Source organism: Hirsutella rhossiliensis (genome assembly GCF_020360975.1).
Source record: "Hirsutella rhossiliensis strain HR02 chromosome Unknown scaffold00004, whole genome shotgun sequence".
Lineage (NCBI taxonomy): Eukaryota > Fungi > Ascomycota > Sordariomycetes > Hypocreales > Ophiocordycipitaceae > Hirsutella > Hirsutella rhossiliensis.
In genome coordinates this window covers 4,880,637-4,893,468 of record NW_025408670.1, presented here as the reverse complement: position 1 = coordinate 4,893,468, position 12,832 = coordinate 4,880,637, and the positions used below count along the sequence as shown (strand labels likewise).

The 12,832-nt window shown below is 53.4% G+C and overlaps 3 protein-coding genes across 3 annotated transcripts; 2 read left to right on the top strand and 1 right to left on the bottom strand.

The window, feature by feature from the left end:
* Positions 1–302: 302 nt before the first annotated feature.
* Positions 303–2,571, top strand: HRG_04793 (endonuclease/Exonuclease/phosphatase family domain-containing protein; the record flags this gene model as incomplete). Its single annotated transcript, XM_044863264.1, has 6 exons — positions 303–330; positions 386–398; positions 467–512; positions 571–703; positions 775–2,346; positions 2,453–2,571. The coding sequence occupies 6 exons, from the start codon at positions 303–305 to the stop codon at positions 2,569–2,571; spliced, it is 1,911 nt and encodes a 636-aa protein (XP_044721878.1).
* A 4,069-nt stretch (positions 2,572–6,640) lies between these two features.
* HRG_04792 (ATP-dependent DNA helicase PIF1) lies at positions 6,641–10,645 on the top strand (the record flags this gene model as incomplete). Its single annotated transcript, XM_044863263.1, has 13 exons — positions 6,641–6,850; positions 6,929–7,449; positions 7,522–7,611; positions 7,683–8,531; positions 8,689–8,727; positions 8,812–9,048; positions 9,205–9,256; positions 9,302–9,355; positions 9,546–9,908; positions 9,963–10,113; positions 10,162–10,256; positions 10,350–10,506; positions 10,560–10,645. 13 exons carry the CDS (start codon positions 6,641–6,643, stop codon positions 10,643–10,645), a joined length of 2,904 nt encoding a protein of 967 aa, XP_044721877.1.
* A 577-nt stretch (positions 10,646–11,222) lies between these two features.
* Positions 11,223–11,845, bottom strand: HRG_04791 (HMG (high mobility group) box domain-containing protein; the record flags this gene model as incomplete). Its single annotated transcript, XM_044863262.1, has 4 exons — positions 11,223–11,371; positions 11,423–11,581; positions 11,633–11,757; positions 11,805–11,845. The coding sequence occupies 4 exons, from the start codon at positions 11,843–11,845 to the stop codon at positions 11,223–11,225; spliced, it is 474 nt and encodes a 157-aa protein (XP_044721876.1).
* Positions 11,846–12,832: the final 987 nt, after the last annotated feature.

Genomic DNA, 12,832 nt, shown 5'->3' with positions numbered 1-12,832 from the left:
GCGCAACCTATCGAGCTCGACCTTCTCGCGACGTGGGGCACGGCTTAGTGGTTTATGACGACGTCTGGTCTCACGGCCAGCCCAAATGTGACGACTTTTTGGCGGCAAATCGGATGACCTTTAGTTCCATCACGTATCAATCTGAAGCATTGTCTTCTGCTATCATCTCGTCAGTCTTTGACTCTCCCGTTGGCGCCCATCTCGACTGTGGCTGATGTCATCGCCTTCATTATCTATCTTGCAGCACCGAGTTTGCATTGCAATGTTGAGGCATCACCCACAACTTGTCTTCTCTTTCAGCAATGGGGCTCCGTATAACGACTTGGAATGGTAAGCGATCTTGCATGGTACATCTGTTTTGCGGCACGGCTGACGAACCACACAGTCAACGGCATTAGGTATGCTTTCTTGATCTTCAGACTTCAGGACCTGACTCTGGAAAGACTGCCTCTCACACCGATCGCAGGAATCCTTTCGGATATCAGCCATGGAGAGAACAGAGAACGTTCCAGGCAAGACCCCGCTCCGTCAAAATGCAAGCGATGCAGTTGCTAATCCTTGGTTCTGTAGGCCATGTTCGAGATCTTGGAGGCCGACATTGTGGTGATGCAAGAAACGAAGATTCAGCGCAAAGATCTGCAGGATGACATGGTCCTCGTGCCTGGATGGGATGTCTACTTTAGCCTTCCCAGGCACAAGAAAGGCACGCAATACTCCTCCGCCCGTCTCGATGTTGTTTCCATGAGCTCTAATAACCAACTTTACTCCCCTTAGGATATTCCGGCGTGGCTATTTACACGCGAAACTCTACTTGCGCACCCACACGTGCCGAAGAAGGAGTAACGGGCGTTCTCTGTACCCCCAGATCCTCGACAAAGTTTCGCGAACTTCCCGAGGACCAGCAGATTGGGGGATATCCCCGCCCTGGTCAGCTCTCAGGCAGCGTCGACGAGTTGGAACTGGACTCCGAAGGGCGCTGCGTTATCCTCGAATTCCCTGCCTTTGTTCTTTTCGGCGTCTACAGCCCAGCCAATCGAAACGAGGCCCGTGATGACTTTCGCCTCGGGTTCCTTGAAGCTCTCGACGTACGGATTCGCAACGTGGTCGCAGCCGGAAAGCAGGTTGTTCTCACCGGGGACCTCAACGTCACTCGCTCGGAACTAGACACGACAAATCTGCTCGACGTCTTGCGCAAGGAAGGAATACCCTTGGACGACTGGATGTCGATGCCCTCGCGGCGCATCTTCAACCAGCTCCTCTTTGAAGGAACTGTCTCCGGTCCACGGGATGCTGGTCGGGAAACCCCTGTTCTATGGGATCTGTGCCGATGCTTCCACCCACATCGAGAGGGCATGAACACGTGCTGGGATACTAAGAGAAACACACGGCCAGCAAACAACGGCAGTCGAATCGACTATGTGCTGTGCAGTGATGGCTTGAAGAGCTGGTTCATGGACGCAAACATCCAGGAGGGACTGATGGGCTCTGACCACTGCCCCGTATATGCTACCATGGTGGATCGAGTCGAGGTCGATCACGGACAGGTTGCCCTGGCTGATTTGATGAATCCGAGTGGCATGTTTCAAGATGGAAAGCGGGTTCGCGAGTGGTCTCAAAAGGACGTGCTCCCCTTGTCTGCCAAGTTGATACCCGAGTTCGACCGCCGCCAAAGCATCCGCGACATGTTTTCCAAGAAGCCTGAGCCAAACGCGCCCGCACAACCACCTTTGAGGCTCGAGACGTGGTCCAAGACGGAGGACTACCCTGCAAGCCAACGCATTTCGAGCTCGTTTCCGGGCAGTAGCGAGTCCACGAAGCTTACCACCTCAGCGAGCGATGAGTTTCCCGTTGCAGACTTTCCCGTTGCAATACGCAACGCACCAGCCCAAAGCCCGCAGCAACCGTCCCAGCTCAAGCGATCGTCGAAACCTACAAATGGTTCCAGTCGGTCTGCAAAGCGGGTCAAACCTGGTGCCGACCCGAATGGAAGCAAGGCCAAGGCGAACTCGGGTCAGAAAACTCTGCAGGGTTTCTTTAAGCCGGCCATGTCCAACTCTGTCTCTGCTGAGAAGAAAAATAAGAAACTAGGGCCGCAAGATGCGCCAGCCTCATCCGGCTCCTCCACGCCGTCGATGTCTTCGAAACCAGACCCACAAGATAGCGTGCTCAGCAAAGCGTCGCCTTCAAAGGACGCCGGACAATCTGCAGAATCGCCGGAGCGTGTCTTTGATCCAATACAGGCCAAGGAGTCGTGGTCGAAGCTGCTCGGCAAGCGGTTACTTCCTCGCTGCGAGCACGACGAGCCATGCATCAGCCTCGTGACCAAGAAGCCGGGCGTGAACTGCGGTGAGTCTTGTCGTAGTGCCACACACTTGCTGGATAGGCTGCCCTCTGCTTGCCGCTCGTAGCATTGCGCCGCGCATGAGATGGTCAGTCACTGATGGTGCAACAGGCCGGTCGTTCTACATTTGTCCACGACCGCTCGGTCCGTCTGGTGAAAAGGAAAAGGGCTCGGAGTGGCGATGCGGGACTTTTATCTGGAGCAGCGACTGGAACTGCTCCAGCGTGTAGCAAACGAGCCTTGAGGCTGCCATGGAACGGGTCTGATTCCAGCTCGCCTTTGTCTTGCGATGCAACAACCATCTACCCCTTGCTGCCTACCTGTAGTGCAACGAAAAGAAACAAACGCAGACACTTTGCATCCGCCATCCTGCCCCACAGTCCCTTCGACCGTGATGTTCGTCCCAGGGGCGCCCTTAACCTCGAGAAAACACACTGCACAAGGCGTAGCCCATCGGCACACAAGATCGTAGAAAGTATCGAACGCACTTAGGCCATAAGGCCGCCGGCGCTAAACACCAAGAATACTGCGGCTATAGTCACTACCTAAGGCCTGCGATACCATCAACAATACGACGATACATATAATCCGGGCAGCTCCACGCCGCTTCCTAATAATGACGCGGCTAACAATGAAGAGGCTAACAAGGACCGGTTGATGGGTCACAACACCAAGCGATTGACCTTATAAAAGACGAAATTATCGTCGCGATGCCCTTATAATAGCCCTGCAAAAGCTCTTGCAAGAGCTTTTATAGGAGCTCTCGCAAGACTTAGAGCACAGGTCGTTTGGGCCGGCCGAGTAGGAGGTTATAGCCGCACGATCGGATAAGGCAGAGGCAGAAGTCTAAGAGGATGGACAGGCACAACAAGAATTATGTGATGAGGGCCTCTCTTACAGACATATAGTCATTACGCCGCTAGGGCGCCTAATATACTGTTGTTAAGGAGAGCCGAGCCTGGAGGTCCAAGCCGAGCCCAAGGGGTACAAGAGCCGGCAAAGGGGGTCTGCCGGGCCAAGATGGCATTCCTAACAGAGTGACGAGTGGAGGTCGTAACTTATGTATAGAAACATCTTAGTTTCCTTTTTTTGGCCAACTATTTGTGGCATCTATATCTATATGAAGCCCTTCTCTCGTCCCGATAGATAGACCAAGACATGCATCACTAAATCCACCTCGTTGAGACCCCTGTCTGTGTCTTCCACTGTGCTCTCAAGCCGATGCTTGAGAGCTATCTTCTATATGTTGCGATAATCTCACTTTCAGGTGTGCCTTGGGAGCCGTACGTAGGCGCGGGGAATATGCGCACATAAATTTGCGGTATGGGCTGTTGCAGTGTGTACTCGGGGTGACGGCGGGGCGACGATGGGGGGTGACGGCGGGCGGAGGATTTCCGAGCTTTGCTTCTGCCGTTTGGTGTTGAGGCGCCCTGCTTGCGTGTCGGAAATTTCTCCCAGCTTCTCGAATGAAGACGCTGCTTGAGCATTTTGCTAAGCTTCGTCGTTTGCCTGTAGCCACTCGTTCCGGGACATTTTCCCGCCTGCTCGACAGAACTCTTTGAACTTGATATCAGAGTTCGGCTGATGCCAGTCCCGGTCCAGGCTGCAGAGCTCAGAGCTCTTTGTCCAGTACTCGGAATCAAAGAGAGGGCTTCCGGCTTGAGTTATTTCCTGACGCTTCGAATGCTCCGGGCGACATTGGTGCGCTTTGACTGGAGGTGTTGCAGAGCGACCATATCGCTGTCTGGGGGCGATGGCTGCGTATATTTTTCCAAGCACGCGATTGACTGGAGCTGATGCAGGGTGATTAGTCCAGGGCGACGGCTGCGTTTCTTCTTCTGAAGCTGCTGGTACGGGCAGGGATCGTAGGCTTTGTAGCAGAAGCAGTGCAGTGCACAAAGAAGGCAGCGGCCTTGAGGCGGTGGCTCCAGATGGATGGATGCATCGTAATTGTGATTGAAGATGAAGATGCAAGATGAAGATGCTAAGCTGGCTACCAAGTACCAACCCAGGCAGTAGGCAGGCAGCTCTTGAGGGCCTTGATCCTCTGGCAGCTGCCCGCAGTCAGGTGACATGTGGGGCGCTACAAGCAGAGGGCCGCCTTAAACGGCCAGAACGGCCGCTAATTATTAATATTCGGCCACTTAAAAAGGTGGGCTAGTGTGGCTAGCGCCGGGCATTCCCCGCCCGTACGCCGGGGCGGTGAGACTTTCAACGACACGGCCATGCGTTTGAGCAGGGGACCCGCATGCCCGGGGCGTACGTATCAGTATGCATTGGTGCGGACGGCACTTATTGCAGTCTCCGACCTACGGGCGGGGAATGCGCGCATACAAAATGTGCGGTATCGGCGCTGCGTCTTGACAAGCCACAGTAGCCCACTTTTTGGGTGACCGAATAGCGGGAGTGGGTGGCCGTTCAAGCCGGCCCTTGCAATACCCGCCGTGCGTACAGGAGGCAGAAGGCGGTTGAAAGTGAAGAATGGTGGTATGTGAAAGTTGGAAGGGTTGAAGGAGGGAGCGCCTTGACCAGATAACCAGCCTCCTTCCTGGCTTTTTTAAGCCGACCAGAATTGGGAGGTTGTGGCGCAGTCACTTAAAGAGCCGGGTGGCTTAAATCTAGTACCATGTCGTGTCTGAATTGTCTAGCTACTAATTCAGCCCGAAGGGCGTTTATTCAGTCAGAAAGAAGGGCATAAAACCTCTTCTGATTGGCTAATTGGTCCTCCCCTGTACTCAACTCGTGCGGGGAGTGGTTGGTTGATAACGCTACTAAATGAAGGCCTGCCGCAAAGCCCGCAAACCCCTGAGCGTTGACTAGGTAACGAGCTAGCCAGCTTTCCGGAGAGCTTTTCAGTTCTTCTTTTCAATGCAATCAATTTGTTGGTTTCCAAGCACGCTTCTACTTCCATTTTGCGACGAAATCTAGGTTCACATATCACTCCGCGGCCGACCTAGCTATCAAGATTCCCCGGTTACCCTGTCTCCGGGCAAGCAGTGCAGTTTCCCCCCTAATCATTGAGACTTGATCTAACTACCTCAAGGACAACCTCCCCACCGAGATCCATCACGGCATTGGACATCTGGGCTGCCAGACAACACCCTTGCGCATGTTTGAGGCGGTTTTGTGAGCTGCTAGCACCGCCTGCGGGTGTGTGTTGCGCAGCCACGTAAGTCCTCGCAAAGCCTCCCTACCCGACCAATATCTAGCAGTCTAGGTGGGTAAGAGGTGGATATATATACGGTCAGATGGAGAACGATATACCCCAGGCAGTCCGCAACTGCCGTACCTGCAAGCAAGACCAGCCCGAAGTCGAATTTCGAAGCGTCAAGGACCCTACGAAGTTTACAGGTCAGTGCGCTAGCTGTAGGGCACGCCGAAAGGAACAGGTAACCGAATCGCGAGTCGCCGTTGCCGCAATGCGGAATATCGCCTCGAGGCCATCGCTACGCAGAGTGACGAAGAGGACGGATTCGCTAGCTAACCTGACGCCTCCAAGGCGGACTGCGCCAACGCCTGCGCCTGTGAACGGCCTACAACGTCCTGCCACGCCTGCTTTATTTCGTGGCCTGGCTCCTGCACTGATACTGCCTAGACCTCCGCTGGGGCCATCTACCCCAAGTGCTATAGGGACCTTCCCCTATCCTTCCTACCCTTAGCCTGCCAACAGTAGTTCTGGGCACACCGATTCAAGACACTCCTCCTACAGCTCCTGTTGTGCAAGGCACTCCTATACCACAGGAACCGCTTCCTACCACTCCTTCATTCTTGCTACAGGGTCATCGCCGCGGCCATTATACACGTCAAGGCACACAGCCGCAAGAGCGACAGTTTGATCAGAGTATTGATCCGCCTTTTACCGGGGACCTTAACTTGCCTGCCCTTGGTGAGGAAGATCAGGCCCTTGTGTGGGAGTTCCATACTGCTCTGAATGACGATGAGATGCATAGTTGCCTTCGTTGTCATGAGCGTTGGTTCGATATGAAGCGAAACAGCTTGGGAATCTGTAGCCGCTGCATTAGTCGAGACAGGAAGAAAGCCGCCGACGAGCCCTACTTCTTCAGCGCTACAAATAACCTTGACTTTGGGGAAGTCCCCGGCAATCTACCCGATCTAACGATGGTTGAGGAGATGCTTATCGCTAGGATTCACGTACACGTCAAGGTCCTACAAGTGCGTGGCGCTCAATATAAATATCGAGGCCACGTTGTCCACTTTCTTCGCAACGTTGGTAGGCTATTTGAAGAGCTCCCAGTGCTACCGGAGGAGCTAGATATCGTGCTCCTACGGCCTCCAAATATGGAGGGCGACCCTCGCTTCCAGCAGCAGTTTGCTCGCGATTTCCGGGTACGCCGTTCATGCCTGTTGACCTGGCTGCATTACCTACGGCGCCACCACCCGGGCTATCGCGATATCGTCGTGAGCCGGGATCGCCTGCAACGGCTTCCTCTTGACGGCAGCATAGTTGATTCCGTTGCCAGCCAAGTGGCTGACATACCTGGCGGCGAGGTACCTCAAGGCCCTGTTGAGGAGGCCTCAGAAGAGGATCCCTTCGATGCCGACGCATCAGCGATCCCTGATTTGCAGGTTACCGATACCGAACTAAACGCCCTGCAGTCCCGATTCCTTAATCTTGCCCCTGACTCTGAGCGTATGGCTGATGTTGAGCATATGCCGCCTAGCGCGCAGGCTCAACACCGGATGCCATTGCCTTCGGTTCGCAGGACCCCCATCGACGAATTCAACCGTTCCCAGCCGCTGTTGACGCTCGCGTTCCCAACCCTCTACCCTGACGGCAAGGCCGACTTCGTGGAGCCTCGGTTACGGAGCATCACGTACCAGGACTACCTTGGCCATGCGATGAGATGGCATGACGGACGTTTTGCCCGCCATAAGACATGGCCTTTCGTCGCCCTCAACACGCTTTTACGTGCGCAGGTCCGAAAACGAAGCGGCTATTTCGTCAAGCAACGCGACGGCCGCCATCAGGCCCTTACACGCGCTGACCTAGAGGAAGCAATGGCTAAGCCTGACGAGCCGGAGGCTCAGGCCCTGATCCAGTCGATCACGCGCCAAGCCGCGGTAATCAGGGGCACCCGGCCGTATTGGTATAAACAAAGGAAGGAATTGGAAGCATGTGCCTATAACCTAGGCAGGCCTGGCCTTTTCGTTACTGCAAGTGCAGCTGATTACCACTGGGAGTCCCTGTACCGTCATATGCCTCGATTTAACGAGTGGCAAGCAGCTCCTGAGGCGGCCCGGATGGCCCTGTCCGGCAACTACTGCGAGACAACGCCCACATCGCCGCTTACCACTTTCATAAGCGGTATACGCTTTTTAGAACCATTGTGCTGAAGCAGAAGTTTAACCTGACGGACTTTTGGGGTCGCTACGAGTGGCAGGGTAGGGGGTCCAGTCACCACCATGGCCTGTATTGGTTGAATGGCCACCCAGACTTGGATCCTGACGATGATCAGTCCCGGGAGCGATTTGCCCGTATCTGGGGATATCACGTATCTGCTGTCAACCCAGAGCCTCAACGAATACAGGCGCCCGGGGAAGGGAATCCCCTGATCATCAATCTATTACAGCAGCCACTTACCGTTCAGTTTCTATCCATGGTAGTCAACCGCGTGCAACGCCACCGCTGCAACAACTACTGTATGCAGCTCAATAAGCATACCAAGCGGGTAGAGTGCCGCTTTGGATTTCCTCACGACCAGCGCCTACTAGCCTCCCTTGACAAGGCTCCTCACTCCAAGCACTGGAGCTTCAGGGGTGAGAGGAACGATGGTCAGATTAACCACTACAACCGCTTGCTCACCGTTTCATGGCTAGCCAATACAGATGTTTCGCCCTGCACGAGCCTCCAGCAGGTGATCGATTACGCAGCCAAATACTGCTCCAAGTCGGAAAAGAAGAGCGAGTCTTTTGCCCAGATTGGGAAGGCGCTGATGCCCCGGGTCAAGGACCACAACCCCCTGGTTTCCTTCACGTCAAAGCTCCTGAATCAGCTAGTTGCTGAGCGGGATTACTCGAAGCAGGAGGTTAGCCACTTACTCCTCGGCCTGCCGTTACAGGAGGGCTCACGAACCTGCCTGTACGTTGACTGCCGTCATCCTGACAGGCATTCCCGCTCCCTACGTATTGACGGCGGTGAGGTTGACGAGGCCCCCAACGTCTACGAAAAGTATGGTCGACGCCCGGAAGCCCTGAAGGACCTGACCTTCGTTTCCTTCCTCAAACACTGGAATTTCCGCTCTAGGGACTCTTCCACATGGAAGCAATGGCGGCCAGGCAACGTTAATGGCAGGCCTCGTGTGTTGGTTTACTTTCCTCGCTATCAGGTTGATCCAGAAGGACAACAGTGGCCAGATTACTGCCGTGTAAAGCTAACATTAAACCACCCACATCGCCGCCTTGATGAGCTCCTCACCTTTGACAGCCAGCTTTTTAGTTCTCACGTTGAGGCTTTCTCCTATTGTTGGCAGCACCACAGTCATGGTGATGACCATTACGGCCGGCCAAAAGAGGCTCGATTACAGCCTCAAGAGGATCAATACGAGGCTCTGCCTGTGGAGGAAGAATTTGATGACGAAGACTGGATTCGCCTCGCCGCTCTTTTACCTGACAACCCCCTTACCCAGGAAGGTCTCGACCTACTTGGCCGCCGCGATATCGACGTCAATTACGACTGGACACGGCATGTAGGTACTTATCCGGAACTTCGAGACGGTTACTGGAAAGACCTAATCGCTAGCCACCCTATGGCCAACGATGTGGAGGTCCTTGGCCCTCACTGGCGTGATCGGCTGAACCCACAACAACGGCTCGTGTATGACACATTTATGGGTCACTTCCAGGCGCAAAATCCTGCTCAAATCCTTCTTCACGTTGATGGTGGTGGTGGTACAGGCAAGTCATTCCTTATCAAGGTGCTTTCCTCCCATCTCCAGGCAGCCGCCCTACCGAATCCTAGTCCTATTTGCCGTGTTGCGCCAACAGGCGTTGCGAGTAACCAGATACAGGGCAGTACCATTCATTCGTTGCTACGCCTCCCGGTAGGAGGTACTTTTACCGACCTTCCCCCAGCCGACGCAGCCGCCCTTCAGTCCCGCCTACGGCACGTCAAATACCTCGTTATCGATGAAAAGAGCATGCTAGGGCTTGAGCAGCTCGCGCGGATCGATTCCGTCTGCGGCAGGCCTTTCCACAGCGTAACCTCGAGTTCTTTGGTGGGGTGAGCGTCTTGCTTGTGGGCGATTTCTTCCAGTTGCCACCAGTCCGGCAGAAGCCCCTGTATTCGACTAGCACCGGCCTGTCTTCGTTGGAAAGGAGAGGGCAGGTGGCCTACCGGTTATTTGACCGCACCGTCTTCCTGACCACGGCACAGCGCCAGGCTGGTGATGATCAGGCCCAGTTCCGTCAGGCGTTGCAGGAACTGCGTGAAGTCAAGTTATCCATACCGTCCTGGAACCTCCTTAGCAATCGGGTACAGGCCAAACTAACGCAGAGCGAGGTTGACAGCTTCGGGGCCGCTTTGCGGGTGTATTCTACAAAGGCCAGGGTCAACGAATACAATTACGAGCATATGGTGCATCTCAACGCCCCGGCAATGCAGGTGGAGGCAAAAAATCAGGGCAAAGGCGCGGGGCAGGCACCAAGCGACAATGCTGGCAATCTATCTAACAAGTTCCCTGTTGCTAAGGGCGCCAGGGTAATGCTCACAACTAACCTATGGCAGCCAGCTGGCCTAGTTAACGGCGCCCAGGGTACTATATACGATATCGGCTGGAACACAGGCGCCGAACCATTGGAAGATCCCCCAGCCGTTATTATGGTGGACTTTGATGGCTACGACGGACCGCCATATCTAACAACTAACGAAGGCAGGAAAATCTCACCCATCCTGCCAGTCAGGCGTGATTTCCTAGTGGGCAACGAGACCTGCGCTCGCACGCAGTTTCCCCTGATGGTGGCGTTTGCTATCACGGTTCACAAATGCCAGAGCCTAACGAAGGATCAAATAGTTACTGACCTCGCTACACGCGACTTCCAGGCCGGTATTAGCTATGTTGCTGTGTCACGGGTTACGTCGCTGCAAGGCTTACTCCTTGAGGCGCCTTTCGATCGCCAGAGCCTCTATAAGTACACGCCGACAGAAGGTTTATACGCCTGAGTTTCCTACGTACCGCGTTCACGGCTAACTACAAGGCAGGGATGAAGATGCGCCTCGCTGACCAACAACGGCGTCAGACTCAACAGCTGACCAATCCACCGTATACACCACTCTACCTTGACTAAACGGCGTCTTCCTATAAGCTACCGGGAAGGGGGAGATTCGATATACGGTATGTAGTTAGATTGGGCCTGTCAGGAAGCAGTAGAGAGATTATTAGGCTGCAGGTTGAAGCGGTTTAAACAGCATGTTGCCCGCGGCAGGCGAGGGGGGTTCTAGGGGGTCCCCCCCTAGGAAAGTTCAATTACAGGTATACGATGTTCACCCTTCGGGCTGGATATTCAGCCGTTAAGCCCCTTGCCTTGGCAACTTAACGGGTGTTCGAAGTATTTTAATTAAGCTCATCGAGTCTGGCATGACAGCATGCTCTCGTCTGAACTTGAGTTCTGCGGACTGCCTGATGATTAAAGCTTTCTCAAGACTTAAATTTAAAGCCGTTCAAATCTCAGGCCCCGATCCACAACCAGCATGAAAATAACGTTTTGCTTTCCCCATCACGCTTCTTCCAGATTTGATCGGTATTTCTCTTGTTGCGCATCGAATAGAATCGCTTCGCAGTGCTGCAAACATTCAATAATTAGTGGCTGAGACGCATAGATAATAGTGAGTATGTCTCTCACCCAGAGTCAAGCTTGATTGCTTTCAATTTCCCTTCGAAGGAGATTTTTTTGTCGTGTACTTGTAATCAGGATACTTCTCTTTGTGCAAGCGGTCTTCCTCTTCGGCTTTCTGCTGCCAAATTGCCTTCTCGGCTTCAGACGCTTGTCTCCACATGTTCGAAATCATGGTAGCTACAGAATGTTAGTACAGGCTTTTCGATGAAGTACTTCCTTCACACATACATATCTCCGAAGCAGTGATAAGGCCGATCTCCTTCTTGATAATTGCGGCGTGGTATTGGCGATAAAGGATCCATTTATTGCGCGGGCGAGGGATGTGACCTGTCTTACCATCCACGACGTCGTCTTTTGAGTTCATTTCTGGAAGAGGCTCGGACGAGTCTGAGCTCAGTTAGTCGTAAGTTATGAAGCTCTGGTGAGGAGATACTGTACCACACTCGAAACAGAGAGAACCGTAGGTGATATCATTGGCCTGGACACCGAGTGGGAGCGGACACAATCGGTATTTCTCTCGCCAGTCGTCGTGGAAAACTTTGACCGGTTGCTGTACACGGCGACTGAAGAGGTCAGCCCTATCCGCCCACTGGGTTACACAATTACGTACCTGAAGTTGTTGGCGATGGTTTCCACGAGCCCCATTTCCATAGTATCGGGCAGGAAAACATGCACGTTCCCTTGAGTCTCACTCGTGACGAAAGTCACTAGAGTGTCTGCGACGTCATCTTGTCCAGGTATCTTCACTCGTGGTCTCATCCTGTACAACTTATCCAGGTAAGGTAGGGTTGTGTTCGGGAAATTTTGGCGGATAGCTGGAGTTGCAGAAAATTGGAAAGAAAAACAAGGAAAGAAGTAGGGTGAAGAATCTGACATCATCTTGAAGCGGTCAGTCACATGAGTGCCAGCTGAACAGAAAAATAGAGCCACTTGGGTGTTTGCCCTGTTCACCAGACAACCACCGCACCACCATGAGGCACAGGTTATTTTTTAATCTTTTACGATTAACGAGCCTGCCGAAATCTCTCCCCAACTACTTTTGAGCTGGAGTTCGAGCAATATGGAGAGTATTTGCTCCTTTGAGCCCTTTTGGAAACAATCAGACGTTGTTTCGGCGCCTCGAGATGCCATACAAGACATCCGCACAAGGTCTTTGAACCTATATCTCGACAAACACGAAGAGGAAACATTTCATCCTCCAAGCGTTGAAGGTAAGTGTTTTCGCTTTTGCTCTATTTGATCATCCGCTAATGAAACTCCTCACTATAGACGTGATATCCGAGAGCTTAGAAATAACTCGATTCCTTTTGGAGAATCTGGACGACAGCAACGAAATCCTCCAACGTCTTCATGCTATCGGCTATCATCACCAGAGCGATGCCATATGTATTGTTCAAGGGGCTTTGGCCATGTGGTACTCGAGTGCCATCCCTGCCATTTCCCGAGATCCTCTCCAAGGGTTTAACCCAGAAGCCCCGCGAGAGTTCGACGGAAATGGGGAAGAATTTGACCCGTGGAGTCGAAGATTCGCGGCGCAACAACACGCCTCGGCAAATCTTGGAATCGTGGCCATATTGATGACCTTCGAACCTTGCGATTCTGAAGCTCATCCACTTCTCAAGACCGGCTCTCTCGTTG